This window comes from Panulirus ornatus, chromosome 58 (genome assembly GCF_036320965.1).
Source record: "Panulirus ornatus isolate Po-2019 chromosome 58, ASM3632096v1, whole genome shotgun sequence".
NCBI lineage: Eukaryota > Metazoa > Arthropoda > Malacostraca > Decapoda > Palinuridae > Panulirus > Panulirus ornatus.
The window spans coordinates 12,863,759-12,878,210 of record NC_092281.1 but is presented as its reverse complement, the minus strand read 5'-3'; the positions used below and the strand labels follow the sequence as shown (position 1 = coordinate 12,878,210).

Genomic DNA, 14,452 nt, shown 5'->3' with positions numbered 1-14,452 from the left:
GATACTTATTTTCTGCCGCAGTATTTAAAGATTGTCAACACGTTGTGATTGATGACCTTCAACCGTTGTGCTATAACCTAAGGTCATGGCCTTCCCACTAGCCGCATACCTGGCTCTGTCCTCCTGGAGCATATGTAAGTGATGACCTCGGTCCATAAGCAGTCACACACCTGGCTCTGCCCTGAACCATTTGGGATGTGGGATGACCTCAAGTCAAGCCTACCTCTGGCCTACTGCACATTAAACCCCGCTGAAATTCAAGTACGTCAATCGTTTTTATAACGTAGTTTTATTATTCTATTATTAACTTTTTCGGCTGACCTTGAACCTTGCTTTGAGGCTTCAGTAATCTTAGGCACATCAGTGGCTGGATATGGTCGATGCAAACACTTCCTCCCCTATGATCCCCTCCTAATTCCTCCCTTCCCCCAACCCCATACCTCCCCAACGGGTCAGGGCCCCTCGAGAAACCTGGGCTTCTCTCTTTCTCTCAGACAAAAATATATGAGGGCTTAACTAGAAAGCAAGCACGATTATTCAGTGTAATGCTAGGAGAGAAATAAGAAACATGCATGGAACAACTAAGGACACTTTTAAAAGATATGAACGTGGCTGAAGTCAGTCCCAGATGAACAAAGAGTCGATGGTTATGTAATGCAAGTGGCTGCTGAAAATAGTTTTATACATCAAGCAAAACGTGGGGTGAGCGCTTCGCGCTTGCCTTGCCACTGTAGCTAAATCTTGTCATAGGTGGGGCACTCTTTGTCTCAACCACCAATTTAGTCCTGTTTTATCATTGTAAATGGAAAATCCTTATAAATGAAAAATCCTTGTCTTCACCCCATGCATTTTGCTTTGTTTATGAGTTGGTTGCTTCCCTAATTTTGTGCTCTCTCATTGTTGTACTTTATTCCTTGTCAGTATTTTTTTTTATTGTATTAGGTGCCACACTAGAATTAAGAGCAATCCTTAGTAAGATATATGAATATCTCTAGTGTCCTTCAATCACTCGATCTAACTCCTCTTCGGTAAGTTCTTAAAATAGAATTAAAAAAGGGAGAAAGGGCCCGAAAGAACCTCGCCTGGTTCCCCTCATGAGTTGGGGGAGTCCCGGCGAGGGAGTCTGCCTGGTGGCCCTTGCAGGCCCCTAGATACCCGCGGTTCTCTGCCCTTAACACAACACTCCTTATAATAATGCCGGAAATCTCTGCAGTTTCTTAGAATGCGGGAATTTGTTCGGGAGTTATGGCACAGAGTTGTAACGATGGGTTTGACTGGGGTCTCGCCGTCCTTCGACAGTCTCTCTTTCTTATATCCACCTCGCCTGACGTGGGTGATTGTCATGACCCATACACAACCACCTCATGGGAACGCATGAACCATTACTTACTCCCGGGAAGCTAGGCTTGTGTTACTGGTTGTTACTAACCACTCGCTGGGCTTGTTACTGGTTGTTACTTATCTACAGCTAGGCTTGTGTCACTGGTTCTTACAAGCATTCCGCTGTGCTTGTGTAACGCCTGGTATCTCTTGCCATTGTCTCTGGAGGTCAGTGTATACCAGTAGTGCCGTCCACCGTTCCTGCTGCCCACTGGCTCCACTGCATCCCCAAGACCTGGTCAGCTGGTAGATATCTCCTACACCCTGTCCAGTCACAACCAGTAACAAGCCCAGCAGGAGGCCAGTAACAACCAGTAACAAGCCCAGCAGGAGGCCAGTAACAACCAGTAACAAGCCCAGCAGGAGGCCAGTAACAACCAGCAGCATGAGCCCAGCGAGAGGCCAGTAACAACCAGTAATCCAGACCAAGTGGGAGGTCAGTAACAACTAGAAACATAAGCTCAGTAGAAAGCCAGTAACGAAAACCCAGCGGAAGTCCAGTAACAACCAGTAACACAATCCCAGCGGGAGGCCAGTAGCAAATGACAGTGGTAGGAGTTACCGGGTGTTACATAGAGAGAATGCCTGCCAGTCAGTCGTACCTGTCTTGAGGATAACTACTGCCTTCCTCATCTATAGTCAGTTTCATGGAGAGGATTAAACCCATGAGACGGGATTATTCCACTACAAGTACCAAGGTATTAATCCTGTGTTACCATCACCGGGTCACTACCACTACAGTACCAGAAGTATTATGACCACTACCATCACCGGGTCACTACCACTACAGTACCAGAAGTATTATGACCACGATCACCAGGTCACTACCGCTACAGTACCAGGAGTATTATGACCACGTTACCATCACCAGGTCACTACCACTACAGTACCACAAGTATTATGACCACGATCACCAGGTCACTACCACTACAGTACCAGAAGTATGACCACAATCACCAGGTCACTACCACTACAGTACCAGAAGTATTATGACCACGATCACCAGGTCACTACCACTACAGTACCACAAGTATGACCACAATCACCAGGTCACTACCACTACAGTACCAGAAGTATTATGACCACGATCACCAGGTCACTACCACTACAGTACCAGGAGTATTATGACTACGTTACCAATCACCTGGTCAGTTACCAACACCTGGCTACCTATCACAAAAGCAGGTCACTACAACTACCCTACCACAATGCCTCTACCAACCACCACAAGACCTGGCTTACCACAACCTGGACGCTTACCACCGCACCACAGAAGATAATAATAGTCTCTTTAGACTTACGGTAAAGTAGATCCATCAGGGGATTAGAATTTGCACCGTAGACAAAATGTATATAAATACCTGTAAAAAAAAAAAATGTTTTGAAGCTAGGCTTCGCCTATGGAATTTCACCCTACTTGTCTTTGTTGGGCGTGAAACAAACATTAGGTAAGACAAGAGACTTTTTACCCCCCATATGCATGAAGGCCAGGCCAACAAACAGGGAAATTCATTAACATTACTTAAAGCAGAGAGGTCGACGAAGCTGCCCGGCGAATGCTGGCACCCCTGACCACAACAGTCTGCGGACGATCGTGAATGTGACGTATCCTCCTCCTCCTCTCCTCTCACGCCTGCTGCCATCACGCCTCATCTCCTGCATGACACGCCACAGAGGGTTGGGGGAAAGAGGGGGGGGGGCACTCGTTACAAAGCCAGACGAGGAGTGTCTGCGCCAACAGCCGCCTAAAACTTTGACCTTTGACCTCCCGAAATTCCGGAGAGGTTACCATGGCAACCCCTCACCCTGGCTCTGGTAAAGGGCGACCCCAAGCGGCTCTGTGTTGGCTCAGCCCCCATCACTGGCTGCTGCCCTGCGGTAATTACCCAGCATGTATGGTCTCAGACATGGCTCTCTCTCTCTCTCTCTCTCTCTCTCTCTCTCTCTCTCTCTCTCTCTCTCTCTCTCTCTAGGGAGAAAGAATTCTACCTCCCGTATTCCCAGCGTGTCGTAATTAGCGAATAAGAGGGATTGCAGCTGGGGAGGGGGGTCTAGATTCTCCCCCCTCCCCCCTTTCTAGTATTTCAATTTCTAAAGGACAGAACAGGAGAAGGAGCCAAGCGAGGAGTGCTCATCCTCCTCGAAGACCCCATGTTAGGGTGTCTGAACGTGTGTGGATGGCACCATGACTGAAAAAAAAAGGGAGATCGGTAGTATGTTTGAGGATATGAACCTGGATGTTCTGGCTCAGAGTGATACATGACTAAAGGGTAAATGGGAAGAATGGTTTGGAAATGTCTTAGGAGTAAAGGCAGGGGTTGGTGTGAGATCAATAACTAAAGAAGGGGCAGCACTACTGCTAAAGCAGGAGTTGTGCGAAAGTGTGAAAGAGTGTAAGGAGGTAAGCTCCAGACTGATGGTAAAAACGAAAATTGCTTTCGAGAGATGGATGATATTAGCGACTATGCACCTGGCCATGAGAAGAAAGACCATGAGAGACTAAGTATTTTGGGAGCAGCTGAGTGAGCGGTGTGTCTAGGAGACAGGTATTTGTAGTGGGCAATTTTAATGCGAAAGTGAATAATGTGGCAGTTGAGGGTATAGCTTAGGAGGCATGGGGGTATTGAGTAAGGTGACTGGAAATGATGTAGAACTTGTGGAGTTCTGTGTAGAAAAAGGACTGGTGATTGGGAATACCTGGTTTTCAAAGGGCGACATACATAAGTATATGTGGTTGACTAGAGAGGATAGTAATTGGGCATTAGTGGATTACATGCTAATTGATATGTGGGCAAGAGAGAAACTCCTGGATGTAAATGTGATGAATAGGGCAGCTAGATGGAGGATTGATTATTGCCTGGTGCTGCAAGGATGAAGATTTGTAAAGGTTTTCGGAAAAGAGGAAACTACATTGGTTAGAAGAGGATATGAAAGTACGTGAGCTTAGGAAAGAGGCCTGTGTGAAGAAATAACAGGAGAGATTGGGTGTGAAATGGCAAAATGTGGGAAAAAACAAAGCGAAGGAGTGCTGGCATGTGCAAGAGAAGTGTGTGGCATACGAAAGGTAGGTAAGCAAGTATGCAAGAGTAGTGAGTGTTGGGATGACAGAGTGAGGTTGTTAGGGAAAGAGAAAAGAGAGCTGCGTGGGCGTTACTTTCAGGGAAAGAATGCAGATGAATGGTTAATGTACAAATGGAAGCGGCAGAAGGTCAAGAGGAGGGTGCAGGAGTTGAAAAAGAGGGTAAATGAGAGTTGAAGTGAGCAAGTATCAGTAAACTTCAGACAGTATGTTTTTGGAAGGGGGTAACAGTAGCAAAAAAACAAACAAATAGAAACATCTCTTAAGGAGGCAAATGGGAAGTGGTAACATGTAGTGGTGAAGTGAGAAGGAGATTGAATAGGTATTTTGAAAGACTGTTGAATGTGTTTGATGATAGGGTGGCAGACGTAGGACGATCGGGTCAGGAAGTAATGTAGAGTGAGAGTCATAGAGAGTGGTTTGCGAAGAGAGTGGAGGTGGTGAAAGCCTGGCGTAAGATGAAATGTGGCAAGGCGGCTGGAGTGGATGGTACTGCAGGTGAATCTTATAAAGAAAAGGGATAATTGTGATGTTGATCGGTTGGTTATGATCTTCAGTGTATGTATGGATCATGGTGAGGTGCCTGAGGTTTGGTGGAATGCATGTATAGTGCCACTGTATAGAGGCTAAGAGTACAAATCTGAGTGTCCCAACTATAGGATATAAGCTTATACACTGTCCCTGGTAGGTTGTGTGGGAGGGTGGTGACTGAGAAGGTGAAAGCATGTACAGAGTATCCGAATGAGTGGTTCCAGAGGTGGTAGAGGATGTGTGGATCAAGCATTTCCTTTACGAGCGTTTGCTTTAAAGAATGTATATGAGAAATACTCAAGAGAAACAGATGTATCGTACTGTACGTGGCAATTATGGATATGGAGAAAACATTTGATAGGGTTGATGGAGATGCCTTCTGGAAGATTGTACGAGTATATGGTGTAGGAGGAAAGTTACTAGAAGCTGTGAAAAGTTTTTTTTATGAATAGGATGAGGTGTAGTGGTGAAGGGTAAGATAAACATTCACACAAGAAGAACGTACTGGTAGTACTACTATACTATCAGGGGCAAGCCATCTTCCTGAAACCATTCAAAAGATTTTCATATGTACATTTATATACAAATGGTTGAGCTCTTTGCCAGTGATATCATGTAGGTGTGTGCGCGCGCGCACACACACACACACACACACACACACACACAATAGAAATATTTATTGATAAAAGCTCGACATTATTTGTAGACCAGACTTCCAGAAGGAAAGGTTACATGAAGAGGGAAAGACAAATGAAGGCAGGGAATGCCACAGCTGAGCTGTTCCAGGATGAAGGAGGCATCCTAACAGCCAATCCACGAGTGGTCAGTCTCCACACACAAACTGTACAGGGGAAGCAGCAGCCGAACGCGTGCCACGGGGTCCAAACCCTCAGGGTGGGCACACCTGCAGACACCTCACGAGAACAATGGCCAAAATAATACCTGTAGAAGAGAGAGAGAGAGAGAGAGAGAGAGAGAGAGAGAGAGAGAGAGAGAGAGAGAGAGAGAGAGAGAGAGAGAGAGAGAGAGAGAGTAGCAACGTCGTGAAGTGCGAAGGAAGGAAGGGTTGGAGAGCTCACGGTGAGGCCCAGGGGGTGTTGATACGAGGGAAGGAAGGTGTGTGATTCATGATCTTGTGATGATATATTTTTGTTGACCTGTCCGGCATGAGATCACCAGCAGTTGTGTACGGATGACGCTCCTCTCACACGCTTCCATTGAGAACCTAGCTTAGGCTTCTACAGTTGGCAGGTGTGGCTATCGAAACCCCCAAGGCTTTTATTAATAAAGTCATACAACAAACTTGGCATCGGCGGTCATGTACGAATGGCGTACGTACGCCCAGCTCTTTGTTGGGAAAAATGACACGAAATACATTTTCCTTTGTGGCAGAACTTACATTAAAACGGTTCACTCTCGTGTCCACGATGCTTCAGCAACCATAGCCATATTTGTTGATTCTCTACTTCCTGCTCCTCCTCCTCCTCGCTGCTCGTTCCCAGAAATCTCATTATATCTCTTATTTAACCCATGTCTTCCTCAGTCTCCATGCCACATACAGGTTAAATATAATTCTCCATTATTTTAAGCAGTCAACCCGCCTCCGCTGTGTTGCCTGCGGTACTACTTGCCACTCCCATGTCCCCCACAACCCCCCCTCAACCCCAATCTGACCAGCCGCTTCATTCATCCCTGGCCCTGCCCTTATCAGCCGACCTGGTACTTCATTCATTCCTAGCCCTACGCTTATCAGCTGACCAGCTGCTTCATTCATCCCTAACTCTTTGTACCTCCTTCCTGGTGGACTGGCTGCTTCATTCATACCTTGCCCTTAACACCCCTCCTCACCTTCCCCCCAATTTCAGAGGCTGCTTCATTCATCCCTTGCCAGACTCACTAAGACCACCCTACTCCCAACAGTGACCAGCTACTTCATTCATCCCTCGCTAGACTCATTGACAGTTCCCCACACTCCACACAAACTACCTACTTCAGTCATCCCTCGCTAGACTCACACAACCCTATGCTCATAATCACGTACGAGCTCTTTTATTCATCCATCATTAGACTCACTCATCCCATTTCATTCATAAAAATAATTCGGTTCCTCATGTTTATTTACTCATTCACATTCGTTGCCGACAGTTTTCTCCGGCTTTATTCACAAGATACACATATCCGCTTTGCATCATCAAAAATAGTGTAATGAATATGAAATGACATTGAAAACAAAGAATACTAAAGATTATACAGGACGTCTGAGAGCAGCATGAAAATGTTATCCTTTTTGCTATGCCAAATGAGTAGGTTACAGAAAACAAGTATTTAGATTCTTGCCAAAATTCGCTTGATATCCTTAGTATTATATATATATATATATATATATATATATATATATATATATATATATATATATATATATATATATATATGAAATAGGAAATAACTATGACATAGTGAGCCCAAGCATCAGAAAGTTTTCATATGTCAGCTAACCTTCATGAAAACATTAAACTAATCATGAAAGTCTTTTGTTATTAGCATGTAAATAGATTGTTACACTTAGTTTGTATTACATGAAAACATATTACGGCTTGAGAAGTAACGTAATGATTATAAGAATTAGCATTGGGTGTCAGAGTGACGGAAGTCATGGAAGATTCTTGACAAATGAATGATCAACGAAAACTTTGACATCACCGGTCTGACTGTACATTTATAAAAATTACCATGAAATAAAAAATACACGATGCGTTGGAGGAGATTCTTTATCACAGTCTACTAATCTATAATCCGTACACAAATACGTCACTCAGACTCGAATTCTTTTGTTTGAGGCTCCCCTTTTATAAGGAAAGTGTAGCCCGCATCCTCAGAACGGTGTTATGATTGGCGAATATCCCTGCGGCGGACCAATAAGAACCCAGCTCTCAGCGTAAATCTAGATAAAGTGCATCGACCGTGACTTCCCAAAATCTCCTGACTGGGGGGGTAGCAGCGAGTCAGTTAGTTTGTGGATCATAATCAATAACTGACGTCTGGCCCTCAGTAGAACATCATGTCAAAGAACAAGTTTAACCTGAAGCTCCCGCCGGGCTCCATCGAGCAGACCAACGACCATGACAACCACGCCTGTACAGAGTAAGTCCGCCACACAGCACAAAATGTGACACTTCCTTCCTCTTCCTCCATCTGACCAACACCCTTTTAACAGTTGCCCCATAACCTGTTGGATATTGACCTGTGTGTGGATGGCATGAGTATGACGATGAGTGTGGTGATGGTGCGTGAGTGTTTGGGGCAGGATTGTGCCCACTGTTACCCCACTGTGATCCCACAAACACCCTTAATATGTTCTGTATGACGAGATGTTATTGTCATGGCCAACACACTCCTTTCCTGCCCTGTAAGTACGTCTTTCAGCAAGTGTGGCCTCTTGTAAGTGTGTGTGTGTGTGTGTGTGTGTACAGTTGGCCTGAGTGTGTTACTCTGAGTGCGTGTGATAAGTTGTGACAAGTTGACCATATTTACCGAGTGTGTAAGGGTTGTGTGACTCCTGAAGTCTGGCCATGTTGTTCTTCATACTGCCTGTAGCTGAACCAGTGTGGCCCTGGTAGGCCATACAGATTATTAATGTGGCCCTGGTAGACCATGTAGGTGGCTAGAGTGGCCCTTGTAGACCATCTAGATGACTAATGTGACCCTGGTAGACCATGTAGGTGGCTAGTGTGGCCCTGGTAGCCCATGTAGATGTCCATGGTGGTCCTGGTAGACTAAATATGTGACTAGTGTGGCCCTGCTAGACCATGTAGATGGTCAGTGTGGCCCTGGTGGTCCATGCAGCTGACCAGTGTGGCCCTGATGGTCCATGTAGATGACCAGTTTGGCCCTGTTAGAACACGTTGGTGAACAGTGTGGCCCTGGTAGTCTACGTAGGTGACCAAGATAGCCCTGATAATCCATATAAGTGACGAGTGTGGCCCTGGTAGTCCATTTAGATTCTTGATGTGGCCTGGGTAGTTCATGTAGGTAACCAATAGGGCTCTGATAGGCCATTTAGGTGAATAGTGTGGCCCCTGGTAGACCATGTAGGTCATTAACGTGGCCCTGGAAGGCCATATAGATGACCAGTGTGGCGCTGGTAGACCATGTAGGTAACAAGTGTGGCGCTTGTAAACCATGTAGATGACCAGTATGGGCCAGGTAGACCATGTAGGTGACCAGCTTGGCCCTGTAAGATCATGTAGGTGACCAATGTGGCCCTGGTAGTCCATGTAGGAGACCACTGTGGCTCTGGTAGTCCATGAAGGTAACCACTGTGGTCCTGGTAGACCATGTAGGTGACCAGTATTGTCCTGGGAGTCCATGTAGGTGACCAGTGTGGCCCACTTAGTCTGTGTAGGTGACCAGTTTCGCCTTGGCAGTCCATGTATGTTACCAGTGTGGCCCTGGTAATTCATGCAGGTTACGAGTGTTGTGGTCTTGGTAGTCCATGTAGGTTATCACTGTAGTTCTGGTAGTCATGGTAGGTTACTTGTGTTTTGGTCCAGGTAGTCATTGTAGGATACCAGTATGGCCATGGTAGTTCATATAGGATACCAGTATGGCCATGGTAGTTCATGTAGGTTACCTATGTTGTGACCCTGGTAGTTCATGTAGGTTACCTATGTTGTGACCCTGGTAGTTCATGAAGGTTTTAAGTGCATCCCTGGTAGTCCTTGTAGGTTACCATAGATTGTATTCTAGGTAGTTTTTGTAGGTGACCACTGTGACCTTGATAGTCCATTTAGGTTACCAGTGTGGCCCCAGTAGTTCATCTGGGTTACCAGTATGGCCCTGGTGTTCCATATAGGTAACTAGTTTTGGCCCTGATAATCCATGTAGGTTACCAGAGTGGCCCTGGTTGTCCATTTAGGTTACCACTGTGGCTCTGGTAGTCCATGTAGGAGACCACTGTGGCTCTGGTAGTCCATGTAGGTTACCAGAGTGGCCCTGGTTGTCCATTTAGGTTACCACTGTGGCTCTGGTAGTCCATGTAGGAGACCACTGTGGCTCTGGTAGTCCATGTAGGAGACCACTGTGGCTCTGGTAGTCCATGTAGGAGACCACTGTGGCTCTGGTAGTCCATGTAGGAGACCACTGTGGCTCTGGTAGTCCATGTAGGAGACCACTGTGGCTCTGGTAGTCCATGTAGGAGACCACTGTGGCTCTGGTAGTCCATGTAGGTGACCAGTATTGTCCTGGGAGTCCATGTAGGTGACCAGCTTGGCCCTGTAAGATCATGTAGGTGACCAATGTGGCCCTGGTTGTCCATTTAGGAGACCACTGTGGCTCTGGTAGTCCATGTAGGTTATAATTGTGGCCCTGTTAGACCATTTAGGTTACTGCTGTATTCCTGGTATTCTATGTGAATTCCCAGTGTGGCTTTGGTAGTCCATGTAGGAGACCACTGTGGCTCTGGTAGTCCATGTAGGTTATAATTGTGGCCCTGTTAGACCATTTAGGTTACTGCTGTATTCCTGGTATTCTATGTGAATTCCCAGTGTGGCTTTGGTAGTCCATGTAGGTGACCAGTATTGTCCTGGGAGTCCATGTAGGTGACCAGCTTGGCCCTGTAAGATCATGTAGGTGACCAGTATTGTCCTGGGAGTCCATGTAGGTGACCAGCTTGGCCCTGTAAGATCATGTAGGTGACCAATGTGGCCCTGGTAGTCCATGTAGGAGACCACTGTGGCTCTGGTAGTCCATGTAGGAGACCACTGTGGCTCTGGTAGTCCATGTAGGTGACCAGCTTGGCCCTGTAAGATCATGTAGGTGACCAATGTGGCCCTGGTAGTCCATGTAGGTTATAATTGTGGCCCTGTTAGACCATTTAGGTTACTGCTGTATTCCTGGTATTCTATGTGAATTCCCAGTGTGGCTTTGGTAGTCCATGTAGGAGACCACTGTGGCTCTGGTAGTCCATGTAGGTGACCAGTATTGTCCTGGGAGTCCATGTAGGTGACCAGCTTGGCCCTGTAAGATCATGTAGGTGACCAATGTGGCCCTGGTAGTCCATGTAGGTGACCAGTATTGTCCTGGGAGTCCATGTAGGTGACCAGTATTGTCCTGGGAGTCCATGTAGGTGACCAGTATTGTCCTGGGAGTCCATGTAGGTGACCAGCTTGGCCCTGTAAGATCATGTAGGTGACCAATGTGGCCCTGGTAGTCCTCATAGTTTACCAATGCATCCGTTGTAGTCTGCATATGTTACTGGGGTGGCCTTGGTAGGCTATGCAGGTAACCATTGTGGTCCTGGTAGTCCATGTAGGTGACCAGCTTGGCCCTGTAAGATCATGTAGGTGACCAATGTGGCCCTGGTAGTCCATGTAGGTGACCAGCTTGGCCCTGTAAGATCATGTAGGTGACCAATGTGGCCCTGGTAGTCCATGTAGGAGACCACTGTGGCTCTGGTAGTCCATGTAGGAGACCACTGTGGCTCTGGTAGTCCATGTAGGTTACCAGAGTGGCCCTGGTTGTCCATTTAGGTTACCACTGTGGCTCTGGTAGTCCATGTAGGTGACCAGCTTGGCCCTGTAAGATCATGTAGGTGACCAGTATTGTCCTGGGAGTCCATGTAGGTGACCAGTATTGTCCTGGGAGTCCATGTAGGTGACCAGCTTGGCCCTGTAAGATCATGTAGGTGACCAGCTTGGCCCTGTAAGATCATGTAGGTGACCAGTATTGTCCTGGGAGTCCATGTAGGTGACCAGTATTGTCCTGGGAGTCCATGTAGGTGACCAGTATTGTCCTGGGAGTCCATGTAGGTGACCAGCTTGGCCCTGTAAGATCATGTAGGTGACCAATGTGGCCCTGGTAGTCCATGTAGGAGACCACTGTGGCTCTGGTAGTCCATGTAGGTTATAATTGTGGCCCTGTTAGACCATTTAGGTTACTGCTGTATTCCTGGTATTCTATGTGAATTCCCAGTGTGGCTTTGGTAGTCCATGTAGGTTACCAGAGTGGCCCTGGTTGTCCATTTAGGTTACCACTGTGGCTCTGGTAGTCCATGTAGGAGACCACTGTGGCTCTGGTAGTCCATGTAGGTTATAATTGTGGCCCTGTTAGACCATTTAGGTTACTGCTGTATTCCTGGTATTCTATGTGAATTCCCAGTGTGGCTTTGGTAGTCCATGTAGGTTATAATTGTGGCCCTGTTAGACCATTTAGGTTACTGCTGTATTCCTGGTATTCTATGTGAATTCCCAGTGTGGCTTTGGTAGTCCATGTAGGTTACCAGAGTGGCCCTGGTTGTCCATTTAGGTTACCACTGTGGCTCTGGTAGTCCATGTAGGTTACCAGAGTGGCCCTGGTTGTCCATTTAGGTTACTGCTGTATTCCTGGTATTCTATGTGAATTCCCAGTGTGGCTTTGGTAGTCCATGTAGGTTACCAGAGTGGCCCTGGTTGTCCATTTAGGTTACCACTGTGGCTCTGGTAGTCCATGTAGGTTATCACTGTAGTTCTGGTAGTCATGGTAGGTTACTTGTGTTTTGGTCCAGGTAGTCATTGTAGGATACCAGTATGGCCATGGTAGTTCATGTAGGTTACCTATGTTGTGACCCTGGTAGTTCATGAAGGTTTTAAGTGCATCCCTGGTAGTCCTTGTAGGTTACCATAGATTGTATTCTAGGTAGTTTTTGTAGGTGACCACTGTGACCTTGATAGTCCATTTAGGTTACCACTGTGGCTCTGGTAGTCCATGTAGGAGACCACTGTGGCTCTGGTAGTCCATGTAGGTGACCAGTATTGTCCTGGGAGTCCATGTAGGTGACCAGCTTGGCCCTGTAAGATCATGTAGGTGACCAATGTGGCCCTGGTAGTAGAGGAGGGTGGATGTGTTGGAAATGAAATGTTTGAGGACAGTATGTGGTGATAGGTGGTTTGATCAAGTAAGTAATGAAAGTGTAAGAGAGATGTGTGGAAATGAATAGAGTGTGGTTGAGAGAGCAGAAGAGGGTGTGTTGAAATGGTGTGGACACATGGAGAGAATAAGTGCGGAAAGATTGACAAAGAGGATGTGTGTCAAAGGTGGAGGGAACAAGAAGTGGGAAACCAAATTGGAGGTGGAAGGATGGATTGAAAAAGATTTTAAGTGATCGGGGCCTGAACATACAGGAGAGTGAGAAGCATGCAAGGAATAGAGTGAATTGGAATGATGTGGTATACTGGGGTCAGCGTGCTATCACTAGACTGAAACAGGGGCATGTGAAACGTCTGGGGTAAACCATGGAAAGGTATGTGGGGCCTTGATGTGGATAGGGAGCTGTGGTTTTGGTGCTTTACAAATGACAGCTAGAGACTGAGTGTGTACGAATGTGGCCTTTTATGTCTGTTTTCCTGGCACTACCTTTCTGAAGCAGGGGTTAGCGATGTTGAAGGCCCCAGTCACAGACAAAAGTCCACATCAAGGCTCGGCCTTAATTGAAATACAGAGAGAATGATAGAGAATAATGAGTGATAAACAAAAGACGGGAAAGTATTTACGAATTTTGGAGGAGGTGAAAAACCTGTCTTTTAAAATGTGCCAGGTCATAGTTATTGGGAGACATGTCCTAACCTAACCAAACACTGTCATTAAAACATGTAAAATGTTGTATCATATCAGGACATTTTGGGAATTTCTTTTTGTAGGTGTCAGCTTCTATAATTATGTGTCTTATGTAAATTTGCTTTAACTTATGAGTTTTTGATTTACATACTTCATCCCTATTTTTGTTTCCCACTGTTCCATTTTTCCTCTACCTCTCTTTGGTACTCAAGCCTCATCTTTTGTTCGTTCAGCCATCCAGTTGCTATCCTCATATTGTTTTTTCTTGTAAATCTATATATATACATCTTTTCACAATGATCATTTGATCTTACTATAAAATTGTATGAATTCCATAACATTCCCCTCACTAACTTCGCACCAAAGGGTTACTTCCTGATTCTTAAATCTCCCACAGCATAACCTTTAGGTGCTTGTTCCCTTTTACATGTGTATCTGTGAATTAACTCATGTTCTAGATAGGTATTTGCTAGGAACATTCCTCTTGCATACAGAAATCTACTAGAAGCTCACACTTGCATTCACATCTGATAGTCTCCATTGTCCTACAGTGTCATCCACTTTCTCATACCCCATCATAGCTAAAGTCCCTGAATTGGTGTTGATTATGGCAGGCTGTACACAGTATGGCTAAGACAAAGATGGCAGTGGATGTATTCGTTGGTTCTTTTTCTGGTACGATTGATGGATTTTTTTCCATGGCTGTTAAATGAAAATCCATTATATGAGGCTCCATATTTTTATCGTGTGATCTCTGGGAATAGGGAAGAAAGAATACTATCTACATATCCCAGGAGGCTGGAGATTCTCATTTTGTTTTCTTAGTTTTCCAAAAGAGGAACAGAAGGAGGAGCCAAACAAGGATTTTTCTTC

At 45.8% G+C, this 14,452-nt stretch overlaps 1 protein-coding gene across 4 annotated transcripts in view; it reads left to right on the top strand.

The window, feature by feature from the left end:
• Nucleotides 1-84: 84 nt before the first annotated feature.
• The window catches only part of Dsor1 (mitogen-activated protein kinase kinase 1), a 78,464-nt gene continuing 64,096 nt past the window's right edge, over nt 85-14,452 (top strand). The window contains exon 1 of one of the 4 annotated variants that reach the window (XM_071695296.1): nt 85-261. Coding sequence is in view for 3 of the 4 variants with exons in the window: in XM_071695295.1 (XP_071551396.1) it covers nt 8,049-8,131 (83 nt within the window). In the remaining variant the exon portion in view is untranslated. Of the gene's footprint in view, nt 262-7,952; nt 8,132-8,245; nt 8,397-14,452 lie in introns of those variants that run through there. The other 3 variants (XM_071695295.1, XM_071695293.1, XM_071695294.1) reach the window with 3 other exon arrangements.